At 37.9% G+C, this 21,912-nt stretch overlaps 4 protein-coding genes across 15 annotated transcripts in view; 2 read left to right on the forward strand and 2 right to left on the reverse strand.

The window, feature by feature from the left end:
- LOC135076885 (protein lap4) overlaps positions 1–11,487 on the forward strand; it is a 91,977-nt gene extending 80,490 nt beyond the window's left edge. For 5 of the 10 annotated variants that reach the window (XM_063971384.1, XM_063971389.1, XM_063971388.1 and 2 more), the window contains 9 exons: positions 1,328–1,507; positions 3,168–3,326; positions 3,730–3,873; positions 4,480–4,575; positions 4,956–5,039; positions 5,532–5,651; positions 9,152–10,528; positions 10,899–11,004; positions 11,288–11,487. In XM_063971384.1, coding sequence (XP_063827454.1) covers positions 1,328–1,507; positions 3,168–3,326; positions 3,730–3,873; positions 4,480–4,575; positions 4,956–5,039; positions 5,532–5,651; positions 9,152–10,528; positions 10,899–11,004; positions 11,288–11,463 — 2,442 coding nt within the window. In that variant the 3' untranslated portion in view covers positions 11,464–11,487. Of the gene's footprint in view, positions 1–1,327; positions 1,508–3,167; positions 3,327–3,729; positions 3,874–4,479; positions 4,576–4,955; positions 5,040–5,531; positions 5,652–7,209; positions 8,856–9,151; positions 10,529–10,898; positions 11,005–11,287 lie in introns of those variants that run through there. The other 5 variants (XM_063971385.1, XM_063971390.1, XM_063971391.1 and 2 more) reach the window with 5 other exon arrangements.
- Positions 11,488–11,706: 219 nt separating this feature from the next.
- LOC135076886 (protein scribble homolog) lies at positions 11,707–16,838 on the forward strand. Of its 3 annotated transcripts, XM_063971396.1 has the most exons (6): positions 11,707–11,821; positions 12,379–12,508; positions 13,202–13,297; positions 13,797–13,976; positions 14,549–14,598; positions 15,427–15,516. In XM_063971396.1, the coding sequence occupies exons 1-5, from the start codon at positions 11,715–11,717 to the stop codon at positions 14,564–14,566; spliced, it is 531 nt and encodes a 176-aa protein (XP_063827466.1). In that variant the 5' UTR covers positions 11,707–11,714; the 3' UTR covers positions 14,567–14,598; positions 15,427–15,516. The 3 variants fall into 3 exon arrangements, with proteins under 3 accessions (XP_063827466.1, XP_063827464.1, XP_063827465.1); XM_063971394.1 differs by lacking the exon at positions 14,549–14,598 and having other exon boundaries at positions 15,427–16,838; XM_063971395.1 differs by lacking the exons at positions 13,797–13,976; positions 14,549–14,598 and having other exon boundaries at positions 15,427–16,838.
- Positions 16,839–16,882: 44 nt separating this feature from the next.
- Positions 16,883–18,933, reverse strand: LOC135076887 (putative inner dynein arm light chain, axonemal). The gene is made up of 6 exons (XM_063971397.1): positions 18,740–18,933; positions 18,506–18,637; positions 18,111–18,260; positions 17,685–17,813; positions 17,284–17,481; positions 16,883–17,043 (listed from the first exon to the last, which is right to left on the reverse strand). The coding sequence occupies exons 1-6, from the start codon at positions 18,824–18,826 to the stop codon at positions 17,008–17,010; spliced, it is 732 nt and encodes a 243-aa protein (XP_063827467.1). The 5' UTR covers positions 18,827–18,933; the 3' UTR covers positions 16,883–17,007.
- Positions 18,934–19,297: 364 nt separating this feature from the next.
- Positions 19,298–21,508, reverse strand: LOC135076522 (mediator of RNA polymerase II transcription subunit 4). Its single transcript, XM_063970973.1, has 5 exons — positions 21,303–21,508; positions 21,027–21,207; positions 20,787–20,938; positions 20,328–20,506; positions 19,298–19,790 (listed from the first exon to the last, which is right to left on the reverse strand). The coding sequence occupies exons 1-5, from the start codon at positions 21,368–21,370 to the stop codon at positions 19,615–19,617; spliced, it is 756 nt and encodes a 251-aa protein (XP_063827043.1). The 5' UTR covers positions 21,371–21,508; the 3' UTR covers positions 19,298–19,614.
- Positions 21,509–21,912: the final 404 nt, after the last annotated feature.

Genomic DNA, 21,912 nt, shown 5'->3' on the forward strand with positions numbered 1-21,912 from the left:
GAAATTAAATTTGTATTTTCTTAAATCGAATCAACAAAAAAAAACAAAATAAAATAAGTCGCTTCTGTCAACCCAAAAAAAAGTAATCTTATTAATAAGGTTCATTGATTGGTACCTATGAGGATTGAGGAGCTCTACCTACTCATCGTCACTGTATGATAAGTGCTGGCTTGGACTTAGCGGGCCGGCCTCGTTTTCTTTTTTGTCCAATAGGTATCAGTTTTGCTTCCAGTGGCGGTGTTGTTAGTTTGAGCCGAATTGCTAGACCCAAAACGTGTTTGCATACATATTTTGTTAAAAATTCGGGACAGTCGCCCCGCCCCCATTCGAATTCGCGCGCTGTAACAATCTGTAGTTTTCATTAATAAAGCGTATCAAAATAAAAAACATGAGACCTCAAATATAATATCAGTAACCAATAATCATTAATAAAGCAGCTCACAAAACTTTGCTTAGAATTAACTTTTTTGTAGTTCGTTCAGTAAAACCTCAATTAGAAAAATCTAATGTATCTTCATATTAAAGTTGCCCTCTCTGTATTTCTAGTCGCTCACTTAGTAATTTAGTCGCCCGGATAGTATTTTTATGTCTGAAATGTAATAATCAAAACCCACATTTTGTAAGCTCGTTCTGGATTTTATTATTGATCAATATTCGTCGTTAGTTTGGTTAATTTTTCGCTTACTCAAATTCATACCGCTCAAGGTATTAAAACAGTATGCCATCATCAGTCGCAAAGTTTTTTTTTAGTCGCTCGTTTTATAATTCCCCATTCTTAATTATCAAAAATTTTAGCTTTCTCCAGTAGCACTGATATTATTATACTGTGACTCATCAAAGTCATCATTGTCAAAAATATTGACAAATCCCGAACTGTCACGGCCATAAAACTGACACGCGTCCGTCCTCCGTAAGCGCCACCGCGCGACTGATTGAGATTGTCCAAGCCGTCATGGACGATTTTTTCCACATTTTTTAACATAGTAACTAAATAAGACGCAATATAAAAATTTCATCCGTTAAAAGCCCTCAAGTTATTTCTGAACTTTAGTTTAGTAAAAGATTTAGAATCTCAAATCGCTTATTTTAAAAATAAAACCATAAATAGAAAACGAATAGAGGTAACTTTGGGAATTTATTCTATCGAGTCAACTTCATTAAATCGTGTTTCCATCCGTTAATTGCCCTAGAAAATATCCTCAACTATGCCCAATAAAAATCTTAGCCTTTAATTTTACTGTTTAGTACCTCAAAAATGATAAATGAAAACCTCATTTTCGCCATTTTCTCTGCTACCCGGCCTTAACACGTCAACACGTTTTAACAGGTGGTACCCGGCGGCGTGGCGGCTCGCTCCGGCAAGCTTCGCATGGGCGACCGCATCCTCAAAGTCAACGGTCACGAACTGACCGGCGTCACGCATCGTGAGGCGGTCCAGTTGCTGCTACAGCCTGGCCCTACACTAGGCCTTACTGTCCGCCACGACCCACTGCCTCAAGGATACCAGGTCAGTGAGGGTTAAACGCATGCAGGGTGAAGGTGGATAGGTGACCTTAATTGTGGGAAGGTTAGCGTGCAGGGTAATAGCACGGTGGATGGATAGGTGACTTCAAGGTGAGGTCAACCTTGCGGGAAGGACCTAGGGTAGTGATACTATGTAATTTTGATTTAAAAGGGAAATTTGTGCCCTTGTTGAGGTTGCAGGAAGCCAATACCTCAACCTTGCGTGAAGGATAGATGCTCTATTTAGGGTTTTAACAAGCCACTGAATGCTTACGGCTCAGAGCTGCTAGTGGCGTTTTATGGGGAGGCCTATACCCAGTAGTGGACTTCTAAGACGCTGTGATGATGATGACATAGTTAAATTTATCTTGTATACGTATTTGGAACTTTACTGATATGAATTAGCATAAAAATGATTTTATGAGAGACCAGACCAGACGACATCTCTTATTACTAAGCGTTTTCAATCTTTCTATTGCTATATTGGTATTATAACGTTATTTTGAATTGGTATCAAATGTCCCAGAACAAGGTATCGTCAAGGTCTACGAAAAAAACTTATCTTACGCAGGACAACCGATACAAGCATGGCCAGCCGCAGGACGTTAACTATTGACTTTCATGCATATTGGAATTGAGTATTTAGTTTATGGATGATTGTTACTTGAGTGACTAACTGCTTTCATTTGGAACTAAAACCATTGACTTGAGTTTGTGCAATGCGATGAACTATCATGTGTACTCACACACCGCAATACGCGCAATGTTTGCATGGATGCAAGTTGTCGGGTTGTAATTTAATGTTGAATCGAAATACAAGCGATATTGAGTAGTGTGAGTTGAAATAAACGCTTCAAAGTAGTTATTTGGCGGTATCAAATCCATCAAGACTTGTACGTAACGCTTTTGCACATACAATTCGGCTGTCATTGAAGAAAAGCTACTAGATTATCTGTGCTGCGGACTATCGCTTTTTGAAGTACAAATTTTTCATCGAAATAATCGACACCAATTTATTCATAAATGCTAGTGTTGGAAGATTTATGCCACTTTTTATACACAAAACATTATTTTGTTCCACACTTGCGCACGACGGCCTACGCAACACACATTCAGGGTCTCATTCAAGTTGAGATTGTCGATGGAACTGTAAGTGTGAAACTCACCCGGCGATCTCGAACCTATGTGTGTTACTTTACCAAATATATGTCAGAAATCCCCATCCAAACAATACGTGTGCTCCGCTATCGTCATATCCTGAATGGTTATTTCGTATTCGCTTTCTTTTATTCCATAGACCACTCGGTTTCCAAAGGTTTCTTTGTCTTTGGCGCTCGTAGCTTTAATTTTATTTCAGCTTTTACTATTAGATGAATAATTGGTACCAAAATTCCACACAATCCGAAGTAAAGTATCTGTCTTGTGCTAGGATGTTTAGTTGAATGTATTTGCGTAATGTTTAGAATGAAAGCTTTCTTTTACTGAGTGCATGATTGGCTTTGCATGTAACCTTAATGATAGATAAGCTTTTATGGTACAAACTGATTGAATGTAATGTTTAGTGTTTTTATTTGTTACTTAAATTGTTTGTAAATGTAAATTTTAGTTTAGTTTACCCTATTTTCAATTTAGAATTGTTATTTAAATTGCATTTTATTCAACAGGACTTAACGATTATAAAGCAAGAAGGCGAAAAACTTGGCATGCACATAAAAGGAGGACTGAACGGCCAGCGTGGCAACCCTAACGATCCTAACGATGAAGGAGTCTTCATATCGAAAATAAACAGTGGTGGAGCTGCAAGGAGAGATGGCAGACTAAAGGTAAGTCATTATAATGTTACTTTTCCCAGTATTTTGACAGACTGTAGACCTGTGCCCAGCAGTGACTTAGAAACTAGTTTAGGCGCAGAATGTCTAAACCATAAAAAAATTATTAATTTGTGATATTTTTATCCTGTTTTAATTTTGTTGATTAGTTTAACCGCTGAGTTAATAAAATAAAGTAAAAATCGTAGTTAGATTAGGTAAGGTTTAAGATTTTATACCATTGTCACAGGCCTAAGATTAATTATCGACCTACTTTTGCATTTTTCCCATACATAACGTAGTTATTAGGCGACTTTCCGTGATCATACGCACAAACAATTTCATGAAAGTGACGTCATCACGACCGTAAATACGACCTTATTTCACAATCAGTTCTAAACAGACACTTCTACAACAGGTTGGCATGCGTCTATTGGAAGTGAACGGCGTTTCACTGCTAGGCGCGACGCACAACGAGGCGGTGAACGCTTTGAGACAAGCCACCAACGCGCCTCTACACCTTGTGGTCTGCTACGGGTATACGCGCCCAGAGAAGTATACCGTAAGTTGCACTGCACTACACATTATTCCATTTCAAAATACGATCTTTAATCCTTAATTAGTCGTGGAAAACAAATTATACGGTAGCATGCCTCCAGAAGACGAATGATGAATCGTGTGGGGTGTTCTTACCCCAATCGGATTCAAGCATATCATATGAGCAATCGATACTGCCTCATGAAAGTCACGCCCTGCCCGAATTTTAAAAAGGAAATAATGTAATAAAAAAATGTATACTAATTCATGAGCTTTTAAGCACTCCGCGTGACTAATTAAGGGTTGACGTAGTTCAGTGTTTGATGCTCATATTATTTAAATCTCTTAGTGGAGACCACTGGTTTCTTATTTTAGCATAAACACATTAAATAATAACCTATTTTACGACTGAGACAATATTGATTTGCACTTAGAATTTAATGTTTATTTGCATTACTTCTCAATAAATGAGAAATGTAGTCTAATCACAGTGCTTTAAAAAAATAGTTAAATATTTGTCACTAGTTTGATAATATTAAAAGCTTTCTAATGCAACTGGCACAAAACACTTGCGTGTGTGAGTTTGGCTAGTATTAGTTAGAAAGAGATAGACAAGCGAATGTTTGCACAGACCGGTAGCGAGAGCGGGACAGCGGACACCGGCGGCTCTCTGTCTCACTCAACGTCGAGCCTGGATCGAGATGAGTCGTTGCACCATCATCAACAGGTAACTATTTTGATTTGATGCTTTTTAAAAAGGGTGGACATTGTTGTTATTTTCTGATATAATTTTCAACAACCTTTAATGGTTTTTAGTCACACAAAACATGTACCAAATAACAATAATGCCCATCCTGAAGTAAGGTTAGATAACGCAAGATATCCGTATGATTTGTTGATGCCAGCTTTTCTTTAGTATCTATAGTACTTAATTTATGTTCACCCAAACATTTTCGTCTTATTTGCAATAGATTATTTACAACATTTTCACTATATTTCACGATTCAGTTTTTTTGTTGTTTTTCTATAACATCTAGAGCTAGAAAAAATATCCAACTCACATTGTCCATAAGCACCACATACAATATATTATTTTAATTATTACAGGAGCAACACTTCCAACAGGATTTAGTTGAGTTTGAACATGAGAAACAAGTCGCAGAAGTAAGGGAGAAGTCTACTCCTGAAAAGGTATGATATGATTTTTTTGTGATTTCTGTCCTATTTTTTGTGTGATTATTTGTACGTATATCAAAATTGTTTCCCTAATATAAATAAATAGTATTTTACTAAATATTTTATAGAAGTATCAAATAGTATCAATCCGGCTCGAAGGACCAAACATCAACATTGTAACTTTTATCGTCACTACAATGGTAGTGGTTCAAAGTTGGTCTTCTTTGCCTTTTTCGGTTTACAAAATTATTAAATTAATAATGATAATATAGAAACAAACTTTTCATTTTACTCGTGTTATTCACATACTGATATTTCTTTATATGTTTTTTTTATTGAACAACCATAAACTTCAATTGATTTCGACCCTTGTGGTTGTAACAAAATAAAGAATTCATTAGAGAAGTTTATTTATTTATTTCAAACTTACAGCACAGAACAGTGTTCGTCTTTTGTAAGTTCAAGGATCAATTTCCACTATTTAAAGATGCATTTTAATCCCAACAGGTGCTAGATATAGTCCACGCCGTGGAAAGCATGGCCCTAGAGCCGGCGCCGCCCACGTCGCCGGAGCCCCACCACAAGACGACCACCGTCGTCATGTCCAAACACACCCTCCAACCTCAGGTGAGGTCATAACACAGCCACCGATAACGCTGTGATTTGGTGGTCGCGAACAATGGAACATAATTAGGTGGCCACTTAAGTAACCACCTGATAAAAGTTGCACGATGATCTTGTTTATAAAACTTACGTGATCAGTAACACTCCCCACCTTATTAGACACTGTTTAAAGTGATAATTGTTGTTAAAAAGTTAGTTAAGTTTAACCGCCTCTGTGGTCTAGTGGTAAGACCACCTGCTTCAGACGCAGAGGTCCCGGGTTCGATTCCCAGTGGGGGCAGATTTTTCTGTTCGGTTTGGTTGGTGGTAGGGCTTGTTCTAAGTCTGCCTTGCTAGCTACCACCATCTTACCTAAGTCTGTCGCCATAATAACAATTTTAACAGCATTGTTGTGTTCCGGCAGTTAGAGGTAAGATAGCCAGTTCCTCTGTGGTTGAGGATTCCGGGTGAAGCTCGCTTCCACCTTCGGCCTGATCATCACTTACCATCAGTTGAGATACAAGCCAAGAGCTTCCTCGTAGTGAATAAAAAAAAAAGTAATAAATAAATAATCATAAAATTATTGGGTCGAATATTGACTGTGCTTATGTTCCATTGTTGGTGATATTACACTATCAAGCCTAGTCTTCGCTAACGTGTATATTTTAGCTCTCTTTTGTAATGCTAGCTAGCTAATTTATTTTTCTAATAGTTTACCATCTACATTACTAAATTAGTAACTATAAAGTAACTTTATAGTATGCATCTGTTAAAAAGAAAGACTAGGCTTATTTTATTAAACTTAAATGATTAAAACTTTTTTCTTTATTAAAACCAATGTGCATGATTATAAATAAATTTCTTTGTTTTAACTAAAACTTTTACAAATAAATAGCCTCTTGATACTTTTTGGAAAGCTTCTATTATGAGTACATTATAAAAATTCAGCATGACAATAAATTGTATAGCTTTGTATAGTATTCGATTAACTATTTAGTAACAAGGAACATGCGCCTATGCGATGTCCTCTTGCACGATTCTCTCTTATTGATAGCAATGCTATCATAGCATGCACTATTGTATATTTGTAGTATAAACGTATAAAGTATTGCTTGCATGAAAATATACTTAATTTATATCGATTTATATTACTCTAAGTATGTTATATTTAATACTTTATCTTCCAAAATAAATGTTTAGTATATTTTACATAAAGCCTTATTATGTAGATGGTTTCGGAAGGGTAGCACGAAGAATACCTACCTATCTCACCTGTCTACTCGTACTTCAAACTATTTTCTGTTTAGGTTTGTAAATGGATCGTAGACTATGTGTATTAGGAATTATTTGCATGAATCCTTTCATAAGTTCTATCTATTCAAATACGAAACTGAACTATTGATGTATTAGGAATCCTAAATATGTTTTTTGAAATAGCGAAATAAATGGTTGTATTATTTTCAGTTCTTGTAGCTTAGATCAATGTCGTCGTGTGTTAGCTTATACCAGTCATATCTGTATAGAAAACAGACTGAGCTGGGTTGCGAATAAATATATTGACTGCATATTACCTCCATTGCAGAGTGCAAACCCAGAGGAATCGGAGGGAAACACATAGTACATCGGTTATAAGTTCTGTCCAAAATGTAAATGTAAAAGATATATTATAGTTTATTGGTTGATGGAATGTATGGATAAACATTTGTCCAGTAAATCTATTATAAGACGTATAGAGCATGGAGTTGAAAAGCGGACAGTTTGTGTTACGATAATTGTGTGTTTATTACAATATTATTATTGTATCTATTTTAGTAAACTTCAATAAGAATATTCATCTAGTTCAAACATATTTTTACTGGTATTATATTAAATATCATTGGAAATATTATATCTTCATGGGTGTAAATACCATTTTCTGTCTATATCTACATCACATTAGTGGTATTATAAATGTTAAAAACGAAATATATTTTAATAAGGAATTATTAATACATGTATATTATACTCACTTATGAGTAAAACTTATATTGAAGAAATATTTTAATTTCTCCTGTTGATCAATATGATACTTAGAATGATTTATTTACTACATTGAAAACAATCATTTTTATTATTTTAGCTGAAGAAACATATCGATGCTTTATAGCTTCAAAATATTTGTTTAGTAGATCGTTCATTAATTTATAAAAAATAATGAATTATTATATTGTAAATAATATTATTGAATGAATCAATTTACCGTCTCAAAGTTTTACATTTATATGACAAAATAAACAATGATGTTTAACAATTTTACAATGATCTAACTATTGATCAACCTAGGTCTAAAATTTGGTTATTTGAGCTAATATTCGTGTCTGTGTATCAATTTATACATGTGTGACATTGTACTAGTATGGTTTTTTGATGTACTCTGCGACTAAATATTACCTAATTGACTGTTAGTTTATAGTTACATAATATTCTCTCTAAAGCTGTTACAGTATGATAATATCCTATGACTATTGTATCAATATTGCGCGTGAAATAGTATATTTTTGTCTTGGTGTATTGGACCCCTCATAATAATGAAACTGGTTAGAGAACTTGTATTGCCCACTGCTCATTAATAGTCTGACTTATAATATTATAATCACCTACTTATTCCCGAATGACCAATAACGATTGTAGTTTGTATAATATTTAACCAACCCAAGTATTTCAAGTACACTTTGAATGACGTTTCATATTTACTCTAGGTGTTTTATAACCTTTGCTACAAAGACCAATTTTATAACTATTAACCATGTCCTGCTGTCGAACATTGTAACTTTCATACGCAATTAGCTTGTCAATGTATAAGTTAAACAGTTATTTATTACTTGTTCCTTTAGGCTTCTGATGTTTAATTGTTCTTTCCCCTGTGTTGTTCTACCAGCTTAATATGCCATTTCATATTTTGTGACGCATCCTTGCTATTTTAACTTATAAACATGGCCAAAAATATAATTACTTCTGTAATATGTATTTTTCCTAAACTCAATCTTACTGTTTGCGTCAATACTAATCGTTAAATTACGTAAGTTGTGAAATTTGGCCAAATTTACTATTTCAACTGCCAATTATTTTAAAATTTGATAAAATTATTGAGTGTAATTATTAATCATTATTATTAATTTTTAAGATACGAAATTATTCTAATTGACGTTATGTTTTAGTGTTGCATTTAAATACATGATGTTTCAGAAATTATATTTCTTTTAATTTATACGCATGTTTTAAGAACATTTATTTTGGAAGATTTCTTTTCCCAATTAAGCTTAGTTATTGTTTGGCGCCAGACTTTATTTTCCAGTTCTATGACCGGCCAAATTCAGGTCTATGTTTTCGTGCAAGTAGCTTGGCTAATGCTAAAGTGTGAGATGGCGACGGTGTATATCTTGTATATTAGAGGCGTCTCGCACTTTACACTTCGGTTTGGTTGTATAGCTAAAGTATTCGTTGCGTAAGTATCGCAGTGCAGTACAATGTGTTGGTTTGGTCAGTCGTCTAGTTCGCAAGCGGCTCCCCCCTCGCCGCTCGCGGTGTTCACTCAGCAGAAGGTGAAGACGCCGCCCCCCCACACCCCGCCTCCCCCGGAAGACGCCGGCACGCCCGTCGACCCGCCCCGCGCGCCGCCGTCCCGCCCCACGCTGCCGCCGCCGCCTCCCCCGGCCAAACAGAAACCAAAAGTGCCACGAAAGCCACAGACGAAGCGAGTTAGTTTCATCCAGGAACAAGACCGCGAACCCGAACACTCGTTGTCGACGAACGAACCGAAAACGAACCCTCGAATGTTGCATGAAACGCATGAGGAAACAAGAGAACCCGTAATCGACACTAACGATGCATGCGCGGGTGTTAGCTCTTTACTAATCCGAAACCGCCCGCCGATAGCCGAGCCGGAACTCTCGAAACCCGTCCCCCGAGCGAATCTCGTTCTTCCCGACGATCACATCATCCCCCCACCGCCTTTCTTTGATACGGACGTAAGTGACACTAGTTATAACGACGATTTGTTAATGCCACCTATTACGATAGTCCCTCAAAAATTGATTCTCCCCGAGCCCGTCGTAGCGGAAACATCCATGCAGTCTTCTACTACGACGAATTCGCCAGAAAGCGAAGTACCCCCGCCGGTCAATTATTTCGCTTACCCAGATCCGCAACCGATCATAGACGACCGTGCTCGAACAGCCATTATTGCAGAAGTGCCATCGCAACAAGTCTTCCGTGCGTTTGAATATCCTTCTCTCAACAGTGAAGATTATTATAATGAATTATCTGTCAGTCCCGGCGGAGAACCAGACCCGCCTGAACTTTTGCATGTCCAATATAAAACTCTTCCGATAGTTTCACACGTCCCTCACAGTCCTTGCAATTTGCACCCCGACAGATCTTACTACGACGATGGGCCAGGTCCAACTCCCATTCACAACTCGTTAAAAGATTTGAGAGTCAAAAATATGTCACCTGGTATGGTTCACTCGACTACATATCCGCCCATTCAGCCCTTCAATCCATATCCATCTCTAACTACGGTTGCGGGGACATACAACCCATACACCTGCACTGTCCCCATCAGCACAACTGAGAATAGCAGAAGTCATAAAGCGCAAGTGTCCCCCTCTCTCGCCAGTGCGAGAAGGGATATAAACGCAAACGTCACTGAGGCCGTCCCGTTGTACGCGGGCGACGTGTGCAAAATTGGTCCGCCAGAAAGAAGAGTCCGTTTCGGCGACGTGACGACTGCGCACGACGATGACGCAATGTCGCATAGTTCGGACCTCCCGAGGGAAGGCAGTTCCTCGCCCGCATCCGCCCAGAAACCCGCATGGAGCAGCAAAATCAAAGCCTTCGCCATCGGCGAGGTAAACATCAATGTACGGCATTACCCTCACACACTCGGCTTTTTTTGATTGTGTTCGTCGACAACCCAGAATACTGACAACATACACATCGATCATCCGACCACATTCCCCATATTTTTGTCATTTACCTAATTTGATTCGTCGTTATTAACTTGCAATTACTTATATTTTGCATGTTTGATTTATTTATTTACTTATGCAATTTTATTTATTATTTTAATATGAATAACAACTTGACTGCATGGGTGTTGAGCCTGGAGATGGGAATTTCATAGCTTGTAAATATCATGAGCTTTTTTTAAATTATCGTTTATTCATGTTGATATTCACAAAATGTCTAACCGTGAAACACTATGTTGATGTTAATGAATATATTCTTTAGGCTTCCCCGCCTCATTCGGCAAATTTTGTGAAGGCGTCTGTCAGCGATAAGAAAAAATTCTTTGAAAATGCAATGGAAGAAAGTCACAAGCCATCGCCAAAACCAGGTAAGTTTTCTCGTCATTTCTCTTGCTTACTAATTCCCATTTTACAGCTTCCGATCAATCTTAAAATCAGCAATAATCTGCTGTATGTTTTCGATTGGAACATAGATTAGGATTCATTTATCTCCGTAACGTCATACGAATGTATCTATTTACATTGCTATGTAGCGTCTGCGAAGCTAGCGCGACGTTCATGACACCATCATTTAGAAGACGCACGTCATTTAACAATAAATGCCACTACATTATCTGATCTATTAATTTATCACTCGTATCGCCACCGCAGAACGAGTATTCACATTCCTGTCAGCGGATGAGGTGGAGAAATTGAAGCAAGAAGAGGAGAGGAAGATGGCCACATTGTCACGTGCGGAGCTCCGCTCGTGGTCCCCGGGGGAGGACCGCCAGAGCGGAGACAGCTCGCACTCCGACGACGAGCCCTACGAGAATGGCCATAGGTAACTATGACTTACTAACCCTTAGCTTAGGAACTGTTTGGTTCCCTCTATAATAGAAGCAAGAGGAGAGAAAGATGGCCACGCTGTCCCGTGCGGAGCTCCGCTCGTGGTCCCCGGGGGAGGACCGCCAGAGCGGAGACAGCTCGCACTCCGACGACGAGCCCTACGAGAATGGTCATAGGTAACTATGACTTACTAACCCTTAGCTTAGGAACTGTTTGGTTCCCTCTATAATAGAAGCAAGAGGAGAGAAAGATGGCCACGCTGTCACGTGCGGAGCTCCGCTCGTGGTCCCCGGGGGAGGACCGCCAGAGCGGAGACAGCTCGCACTCCGACGACGAGCCCTACGAGAATGGCCATAGGTAACATACCTTAGGACTTCTTAGTTCCCTTTAATAAGTGTAGGAAGAAAGGGAGAAGAAGTTGACTGCGTTATCGCGCACGGAGCGGAGACAGCTCGCACTCCGAGCCCTACGAATACGATATGGCCATAAGTAACTATGAAATAGTGATAATAGCCTGGTTCTAGCAGAGTAGCATAGCATTAGCATCACCTCCATGGCTCCATTCTTTCCGTGGATGTCATAAGGCCCGGTTTCCACCAAGGCAGAGCGGAGCGGAGACGAGAGGATTGTAAACTGTGCGTAGCTGTCAGCTTGTCAGTTTATTGCTGTCTATGAAAGGAAAACGCACTCCGCTCCACGCCGCAGCCGCCACTGTCAAATTCTTTTGAAAATTGAGTCTGCCTGACATCTCTCTTCTCCGCTCGATCCATTTCTGGTGAAGTGGAGCGGAAAGGAGATAACAGCTCCGAGCTGTCATCTTGACAACTTATGCTAGATTTAACGTCTACATGAAGACGTCAGCTTACAGTACTATCATCACAATATTTAAAACCTTTATCTTTTTGTGACTACAGTTATTCCCTGGGCGGCGTAAGTCCGTCAGCGAAGTCTCAAAGGAGACGTGGCGGCGAGGGCGAAGACGCGGCCACGCGCGCCGCTCGCCGCGCGGCCTGGAGAGCGGCCAGGCTACGCTCCTTGGAACAGGTATGTTATGGATATCCGTAACCTTAACCGAAACTGATTCTAAACTTTCGGATAAAGGCGGAGTCTAAATTTTAATATTTGTTACTTGTCTGGCATTCCCTGGGCACCATCTGATATCCCCGCCTGTTTTACCTTTTATCATAGGTTTCGTCATAGTACACACGCACACACTGTTAACTATCCATTTCCGTTTTTGCTCTCGCTCTAATCAAATGGCGATTCTTTGCGATAGAACGAGATGACATGACTTTCAATGGGCAGTTAACACTGTTAGCGATAGTACATAAAGTGGCTAGGTGGGTATAATATTAGTCTAATTATATTGGTGTTTTCTTGTGACAGCTGGAACGTCAAGCTGTAAGTACTGATGTACTATGTAATACAATAGATGTCACGTTTGAGGCCCGTCGTGTTGTTGATGATTGTATTTATATTATCTTTTGAGAGCCATATCGTAGCTATATGTTGAAAAAACCAAATTGTATCCGTATAACTTTATACTACTAAACATCCGGCTTTTTTTCATACATTATGCAATAAAACATTCTGACTGTGTAAATAGAACAGGTTTTCAGTAATGTTTTTCCCCAACTGCTATTTGTAGCTATTGTAGTATGATCACTATTAAATGCCAAATATGTTTAATCATTTGAAATGCAGCTTAAATAACTCTTAATTATATTAATTTTTCAGGAGGCAATCGAGTCACAGAAAGTGATAAAAAGCCTCGTGGGCCCAGCCAATGAGATCATTGGCGAAGTGCCACCAAGGGACAAATCTCCGTCCGAGGTAAAATCTTACTCCCATATCTCTTTTCATTGAATGTTGTCATGTTAAAGTTACTAAGCCATCTACGAACAATCATTACTTGTTGGGAAAAAGTAACAAACTACACACAAGAGTGAACTAACTATAGATTGATTTATGAACTGTTATTTTTTCCCAACAAATGGTTAGAATGTACCCTTATAATCCAATAACTTATGTTGTTTGTCCGTAACATTTAACATCGAATGGTCATTAACACTGTACTTGGTGTTTCATTACTACTTTTCTAATAGAGATTCCCTCCATACTATTTTTGTTTGTTTGTTTCCTCATATTTTTCACAAAAACATTGTTTTGTTAGAGTTTTCATTATCTGTTAAAAATATGTCTCTGTTAGCATATTGGCAAATGTGTTGATTGAATCTAACATAATTAATTGTGGGTGAGGATATATGTCGCTTGGCTGGCGTAATCCGTCCATAATGGGTTGTGAATGTCAAATTGGCTTTACAAATTATAGAAATGGCCTCTACCACGTATCGCATTACGTACAAAACCGGGGCCTATACTAGCGGTGAAGGAGAAAGAAAAATTGTTAGACGAGCGCATAACACTTCGCACCGAGGAGTATGTGTGCCCCACCACCGGCGAGACTAAAGTGCGGACAGTCGAATACATTGAGAAAGTGATTGAAAAAGAGGTACGCGTCGCACTGTACATTGCGCTACATAGTTGTTACGAGACGCTGTACACATAAGCAATGCCGTATCGTGTGTGGTTTTATTATTTATATCTTTGTATTTTACAATACGCTTAGCTTACGCGCAATTAGACGCTGCTGACTTTATTCGACACGTACACAGAGACTGTTTTTGACTTACGACTCTTTACAACTGACCCGACTTGACAGAATACGTCCGTGTATAAACACTCGATTATTAATATTGCGGGGCCTTATAAATGCACTTAACGATATACTTGGCACAACGTGAAACACCATTTCAAAGTAGCATAGAAATGTAGATGAACTTGTAGAACATACACTCACACGTCACTAATTTTACTGTGGTTTTCAGGGCTTTCTGTACAATACCTACAATTTAGATTTTCTTTATTATACAATGCAATATGTAGGATCTTTCAACCAACTAGAAGTACAAAATTTCATATAAATATTTTAAGTATTGATATTTAAATTGTGTAATATTTTACACAGTGTGTTGCATGATTGTGGCATGGCATGCTAATATAATGTTGTGTATCATTTGTCAGACGATACCGGGATTCTAGACACGGGATCTTCACACTGAACACAGTAAATGGTTTGTTGCCTTTATCTCAATGTATTTATTTTAGTTTAATAGCCGCTTAACCGCAACGCAAATTAACGCTTGTAGAATTGCAAACTAATTGTAACATTTGTGTTGTTTTGATGTTTTTGTTTTGTTTCTCATGATCGTATTGATCGAATGACCTCATTTTGTGCTAATCGCTCGATCATATATCGGGCTTGAAGTGTGTGTGTTTTCACAATCGATTTATGATGAAAAATAATAATGAGCTATTTGGAGTTCAACCAAAAACTACAGTACCTCTAGTACGAAAAACTTTCGAGTTCGTTTCGTTGCGTATTCAAAGTGTCATCGAAAAATTTTGTATGAAAAATTAAACAGCGCCCCCTATATTATAGCCGGCCTAGGGGGCGCTGTTTAATTTTTCATACAAAATTTTTCGATGACACTTTGAATACGCAACGAAACGAACTCGAAAGTTTTTCCTACTAGAGGTACTGTTTACATTAAATTATCGATTAAAAAATCTATAACTTCGTCGGGGTTTCTCAAGAAGATGACTTGGCAATGGATCTTCTTAAAATAGATTGTATTAAAGTGTAGCTGATTGTGCTTATGGTTGAGCTTAAAATATCATCTAATGAGTATACTCAAGTTTTCCATTCATTAAAACTATTTGAATCTTCGTTTGGATCGAGAATCCCTTGTTTCCATATCATACCCCGTGGCCCAGTCATGTATAATCATGTAAACGTAACTAACCCACATCATATAGCGATCACCGCTCTCTCCACTCTCCATATCCATTCGCACCAAGCCCCTTCACCCCAGCTGGTATTACATGTTCGATTTCGACAGGTGGAGACAACGCAAGAGAAAATTATATCATTGGAATTGACCACTAGTCCGAGTAGCGAGACGGCGCCAGACCTTGACGACGGTGGGATGAGTTTAGGGGAGGTCGACGGGGCCGAAACCTCGCTCCAACCCGACATAGTTCAAGTCGTCAACCCGCTATTGGACGGCGGCGCCGGTCGCGTCACCACCATCCCCGTGGGCCCTTCGCAACGCCTCACCGCATACACCGACCAACCGCAGTAGATCTCCGCACATCGCACATGACATCGACATTGCAACACTATCCCGCGACTCGAAGTCGAAAACGAACTCGATAGTAGATTTCTTCAACGAAACGAACAGCGACATGTCACTTAACGAGTTTCCATCTACTTTATGTATTATGAACTGTGATAATAACTTTAGAATTCCACCGACTTCTTGTGTTACATAATGGGGCGACTTGAAGAAATCCACCAACGAGGTACATTTATTATGCATTTTATTATTATCACAATTTTTATTTTTTTATTCTTATGATTTTGCGACGGAGATTTTAGAATTACGATAAGTAACTTTCTATTTTTAAATAGATCATTATTCTTGGAATACTTTACGTATTTAATTTTAATGATGTTTTTCATTCCGTGCAAGTTTTAATGTTTGACTGTAGATGATGCTGTACCTGCTATGAAAGTTAGGGGATATGATTGATGCTTCGCAACCTAAAACATAAGGGTGCGAGTACATGAAGGATATTGTATTGTAAATACCATCGATTTATCGCAGTATTAAAGCTGTCGGCTCATTGTAAGTGTACAAAACGTTGGCATCACATGGTGACAGGCAACATCGGTAAACTTGTCTTATTTATAATAATTTCTTAGTTTACTTTTAAATCTACATGTGCATTGTTATTAATTCGTGCAGTATTTGTGTTTACTGGTGTTCTAGTATTTTTATAATTTAATAATTTAGCGTTTTTAGTTTCTATATGTATGTGGTGCCTTATTTTTCTCAAATGGATTCTATGCAATGTTCTTATTTTATTATTTAATGTTACATTTTAATCAGCAATATTTGAATTTTATTTTATTTCAGTGGCAATATTTGTGTACTGCTGTACAAAATTAATTTAAATTGTTGCATTTTAACCAGAAGCGAATAGCTGTAAAAAGTGAAAATTGTTTATCCTATCTATCGTCATTAATCTCATCAAAATGTATATTTCCGCTGTTGAATGTATGGAATTGTAATAGCGTTTGATTCATATTTAAATGGATGAATTTCGGTGTAACGATTGAAAGAATGTTTTTTATGTGTGTCCTTTATACATTTCTAAGGCTCTGTAGCGATATGTGAATTGTAAACTAATGAAAATATTGTATGTTTGTCCCAATTAAATGGTTTAATATATATTTTAATAAAATTAACAGATTCTTTCATTTCCATTCTACATTATATTATAAAAAACATAGCTGGAGACATAAATTGTAATAATATATTGAAACACAATTTAAACAGTTATCATACTAATAAGAACAACAAAAGTATCTTATAAATAACTAACACATTGAACTAATACTGCTTTAAACACTGCCTTTATTTCTTTGGAGCGATAATGCCCTCCAGTTGCGCCTAGAAAAGAAAAGTAAAAATTACATTACACGCACGCTACATTTTCCGCTAAAAAGTTGCAAAACCCGCGGCTCTCACCAAACACGCAATAAGACACGCTTACTAAAAATAATACCTATGCGAAAAGCGAAAAAAGCTAATCTGAAAGAACAAAAATAAAAATTTTACTGGGCTCGTCATCGAAGAATAGAGAAATATGTAAAAGATGCCGATAGTGACGAATTGTATATGTTGCCTTACCTTCAGTTGGGCATTGGTCTTCTTCAAAGCGAGCAATTCCTCCTGGTGACGTTTCTCTTCGGCTGCCCTGAGCTCGGCCGCTCGACGCTCCAACTGTTCAGTCTTCTGTTTCAACTCCATGCACTGCTTCTCTAACGATGAACGTTCTGCTTCCAACTTTGCTACTTGGTCCATAAGGTCCGATTTGCCTTGCTCTGACTGTTGAAAATGATCAAGGATTAAGGTGATAGAACTTTGTCACATTGAAAATCAAATCATGATAGTGAATAAAAAAATTGGGTGAGTTTTTGCGAGTCCACGTCTACTGTTATGTAATGTTCAAACTAAACCCCTTATTTTATCAAAATTCATTCAGATTTTTTTACGTGAAAAAGAAAAACTCATTTTATTTTGAGTCTGACCTGTAATGCTTTCCTCATACCAAAAGCGATGGAACTGCAGTAGAGGGTTTGATAAGCTTCCATCGTGATCCTAGCTTCATCCCTTACCCTCAGCAGTAGCAGGCCTCGTTCACCACAGTTTATCGTCACCTGAAAATAATAATCAGAAACACATTCACACACTGACATTGTTCCACCACTGATCAGATCTCGTGCATGCAAGGTTGTAAAGGAAATATTTTACCTAATTTCCATCTTTGTGGCGTCTTCTATGGCCCGTTATGTCTCTCGACTTCAAGTCTAGATATTTCTTTTTTGCAAAGCTGTTACAAATTAAATAGCCGGGATAGAAGTCGGTGGAAGGTTGAAGAGGAGGTCTATGTTCGAAGACGAACCCCAAAGGCTGCTATAGGTAGAGATTAGGTACATTAATCACAAACGTTTCACCTGACGAATGAGCTCATCGAAGCACTGCGTGTAAAGCTGCCTGCGCACAGGACAGATGCCGGTCTCCCTGGCTTGCCGCTGCTGCAGGCGAGTATCCAGCATCTCCTGAAGATTGATCACGTCCAGCCGGGTCGCTGGAGTCGATGATATCTGGAGAAAGAGGTAGGACATTAATATCTAGAGAAAGAGGTGGGAAGTCCACTGATTGGGTTTTTAGACTGTGGATCCAGGCTACACAGAGTTTGCAACTTGCAACCCTGAAAATGAGAGGTTGACTACTCCCATATAGAAACGGGGAGGATTGGAATTCAGAGGCAATTTACCACTCGTAGCACTTAAATTGTGCCCATACACAGCAATAATCACAAGTTGTCTTTCTCAAGAAGATAACCAACCTTTTGAGTCCATATTTGGCCGTCTTCTTCCCATTCTTTGGGCGGTAGGATAGCATTCAAGATCTCCTCTGTTTCTCGTTTGGCTTCGGTCGGCACACACGGTTGAGCTGCAGTCGCTCCGCGAGGTGACGACTAAAATTATATAACACATAATTTAAACCTAGAAAATAACTACTTTAAATTATAATATTGTGTAAATTCATAAAAATGTAGAGCGAGGAATAAAGTACTTACAGCTTTCTCCGGCTGCTTAGTTACTAATACAGGGTTGTCATAACGAACTAGTGTGTCTTCAGCGGACACCGGAGCCCTTTCACCCATTTTATTTTATGCTAATTTACGCTAGAAACGAATAAACTAGAAATATTTATTTACTGCAGTGACAATGACACAATCTGTACACAATAATATTTGCAACCATAGCAACTGTCCGTTGCTTAGCAATCCGGCAGAGCCGGCTAAAAAGTTTGAATTGGTTTGAAAGTACCCTAGATTATAGAACTTTGAAAAATGCATGGTTTATTTCAGGAATATTCGGGTAATTAGGTAGTTGTTCCGTTACTGCATTTGTTGCGGCGCATTTCAGAACCCGCTCTAAAAAGGTAAGAGCCTAAAGATCTGTTACGAGTTGTAAATATGCCACATAATGCCAGCTTTTAAACATAAAATATTACGCTGAAGCAGAATTTGATTTTCTTGGATTACCACTATCATTATCATGTCAAAACAAAGTTACGCAATAAAATATAAGGGTACCTTACTAGAATAGAATATGCAATAAAATGGCAACAGCTCCTTAAAAGTTATATTTATTTCACTAAAACACTTTTAGGTTCAACATTGCAATCAGTATCAACATTTTGCTAACTGTACAAGTGTACATCACAGAATGCAATCTGTACACGTGACATCTTACACAAACGGCTACTCTTACGCCCATATTCACAAACGATGCTTGCTTGAGTGAAGCAGCAAATCGAACGCACAGTGAGGTTCATGTGTCACCCTGTGCGTCCACGCGCACTGTGAAATCTCATAGTAATGTTTGTGAATACGGGCATTAATTTATAGCCAAAGAACTACCTAAAATCTTATAAACTAGACATTTTTCATTGAGAATCACTACTGGAACTGGAACTTGAGTCGGTGGACATGACCTCCACGTCTTCTTGTGTGTGAGAGTCTTTGCCGCGCCCGTCGATTGCCACGGAGTTCCCTCCGCCTACCGACATGTGTAGCTCGCCAGATGGATGCCAAGTAAACTGGTTTGTAGTAGGAGCAGGAACTGAAAAAAAAACAAGGCACATGTTATGTTACTTTGCCATAAACTTCGATAGTCAATTGTTAACTTTGTGTTGGAAGCAATTTTTGTAGGTTTGCCCTTAGAAGTGTGAAATGTGAAACATAAATGTGAAGTTTTAAATTTATTAAAAATAATGTGTATTACTTCGTACTAAAAATAGTGTGTTACATACAGTAACTTAGTATCAAACAAAGAAGTGTTAAAATAGGTAGGTTTCCAAATAATTGGTTTGACCTGCCTTTGTGTAAACTACAAAATGTGGAAGTAATTATAGTTGAACAACAGTATTCTAGTCTATTCTGTGAACCAATACAGTTCTGTTTTAGTGAGTGTAACAGTTATAACTTTATAAATTAAGTGCAGTTGCAATTATTGGATATTGAGGAAGTTGCCAGCAATTAGATTATGTAAACATTAAATAAGGGGAAACCCAAACATGCATTATGAATAAGTTCATTAAAAATGTGTCATTATTTAGTACCAAGAAAACTTATTTGTGAGTAATAAAAATTGTAGTACCTCCGCCAGTAGTGATTCGGTGTAGCTCATTGAGAGTAGACGGAGTGTGGCCATTGACTGGCATGTCGCTGAGTCTGCCGATCATTCCCAGCCTCATTTCCAGATCTGTGGGGTAAGGGCGACGAGGGTCTCCTGGCTGCCATGACAGTGGTGCACTAACTGCATTCGAAGCACTTATCCTGTTGGAAAATTAAAGGTGAGATCAATGATAAGTATTTATTGATTCCATACCAAGTACAGGTGACAGCACTTCAAGCCAAACATTGAGCCATCTCAAGCACTTGTGTAATTCTAGACTATTATCAACAAAAATGATGAATGTGCTGTCAGCTGTACATAGGTTGATGTTACATACAGTAGGATATGATTATTAAGGACCATTTTGAATTTTGGGTACTGCAAATATTACATGATTTTTGCATTAATTAATATTTTAGAAGAGGGCCTTCTAATATTTACCTGTGAGCAAATTTGATCAAATCTTCTGAAGAAACAGGCCGTTTCCTTGACTTCACAATAGATGCAAGTTTCTGACGCGCTTGATACAATGATGTGGCTAAGATTTGTTCAGCGTCTTTTAGTTGCCTTTGTAAGTGATGAATGTCTTGATCCTATGTTATAAAAATGAAACGATAGATATTCAACAGCTTTTTATAAACAAGATATCAAAGAAATAGGGACTGTAGGGTCAATAACTACCTTATTATCCACTTCAGCTTTCAGTTCATTCATTTTCTGTTGAATTTTGGCTTGTTCCTCAGCAAGCTCTAATGTCTTTTTGAGTTCTACATCCTTTGCAAGCAGTAAATCCGTCAACTGTGCGTGATCTGCAGCTGACAACTTTTGAGATTTTGGGGCTATTGATACTTCTATCATTTCCCTGAAATAGTAGTAAATATCACAATATTGTTATTACCTTACGCGTCAAGCAATATGAATCCAATCCTTCAATAAGAATTAATGTAAAACACTCACTTTGCTATTAGTTCGATATCATCGATCAAGGAGAGCAAGCGATCCTTCGTGCTGAGATGGGATGCCATAGTAGTAAAGATCTCAGACCTTGCTTAACTTTTGAATATAATAATTGTATTAAGTTAAGCTTTTATTGATTTAAATGCACATAGTTTACAATTTCCAAATCAAACCAAAATTGTGTTGGCTAATCTAATGACCATAGAGCAAAGTTAATGACGTGTGACACTGACATTGACAGCTGTATTGATACAGATTAAACACAGTCTTTTTAGTCTATGATGAAGCAGAAAAAATATTAAAATGTGAACTTTTTGAACCTATCTTTATAAATCTATACCATGACTGTGTGTTTAAATTAATTTTAAAAATCTTACGGATCTCAGGTACTTAATTTCCTTCCTTAATTTCCTTCTTTGTTTAGAAATTTTCAGTTAGGCAGGCAATCAGGCAGGCATGATTAAATGACAGATTCCATCCGACTCTATGACTGACTATTAAAATGCTTCATCATTGTTTTCATAGATGGTGCTGTTTGTGTTTTAGATCACGATATCATTTGATTTTACCGTCTAAGCTGAATACACATTTAGCTGAGTAGTTTATATTC

The sequence above is a fragment of the Ostrinia nubilalis genome, chromosome 12 (genome assembly GCF_963855985.1).
Source record: "Ostrinia nubilalis chromosome 12, ilOstNubi1.1, whole genome shotgun sequence".
NCBI classification, from domain to species: domain Eukaryota; kingdom Metazoa; phylum Arthropoda; class Insecta; order Lepidoptera; family Crambidae; genus Ostrinia; species Ostrinia nubilalis.

Coding starts and splice junctions, on each gene's coding strand:
- LOC135076886 (XM_063971394.1), top strand. CDS start 11,715: ATGGCCACGCTGTCACGTGCGGAGCTCCGCTCGTGGTCCCCGGGGGAG. Junction 13,298..13,796: donor GGGACAAATCTCCGTCCGAG/GTAAAATCTTAC, acceptor TACAAATTATAG/AAATGGCCTCTACCACGTAT. Junction 13,977..15,426: donor AGAAAGTGATTGAAAAAGAG/GTACGCGTCGCA, acceptor CGATTTCGACAG/GTGGAGACAACGCAAGAGAA.
- LOC135076887 (XM_063971397.1), bottom strand. CDS start 18,826: ATGGGTGAAAGGGCTCCGGTGTCCGCTGAAGACACACTAGTTCGTTAT. Junction 18,638..18,739: donor CTAAGCAGCCGGAGAAAGCT/GTAAGTACTTTA, acceptor ATATAATTTTAG/TCGTCACCTCGCGGAGCGAC. Junction 17,482..17,684: donor GTATGAGGAAAGCATTACAG/GTCAGACTCAAA, acceptor CATTTTCAACAG/TCAGAGCAAGGCAAATCGGA.
- LOC135076522 (XM_063970973.1), bottom strand. CDS start 21,370: ATGGCATCCCATCTCAGCACGAAGGATCGCTTGCTCTCCTTGATCGAT. Junction 21,208..21,302: donor GATATCGAACTAATAGCAAA/GTGAGTGTTTTA, acceptor CTACTATTTCAG/GGAAATGATAGAAGTATCAA. Junction 19,791..20,327: donor CCGAATCACTACTGGCGGAG/GTACTACAATTT, acceptor TTTTTTTTTCAG/TTCCTGCTCCTACTACAAAC.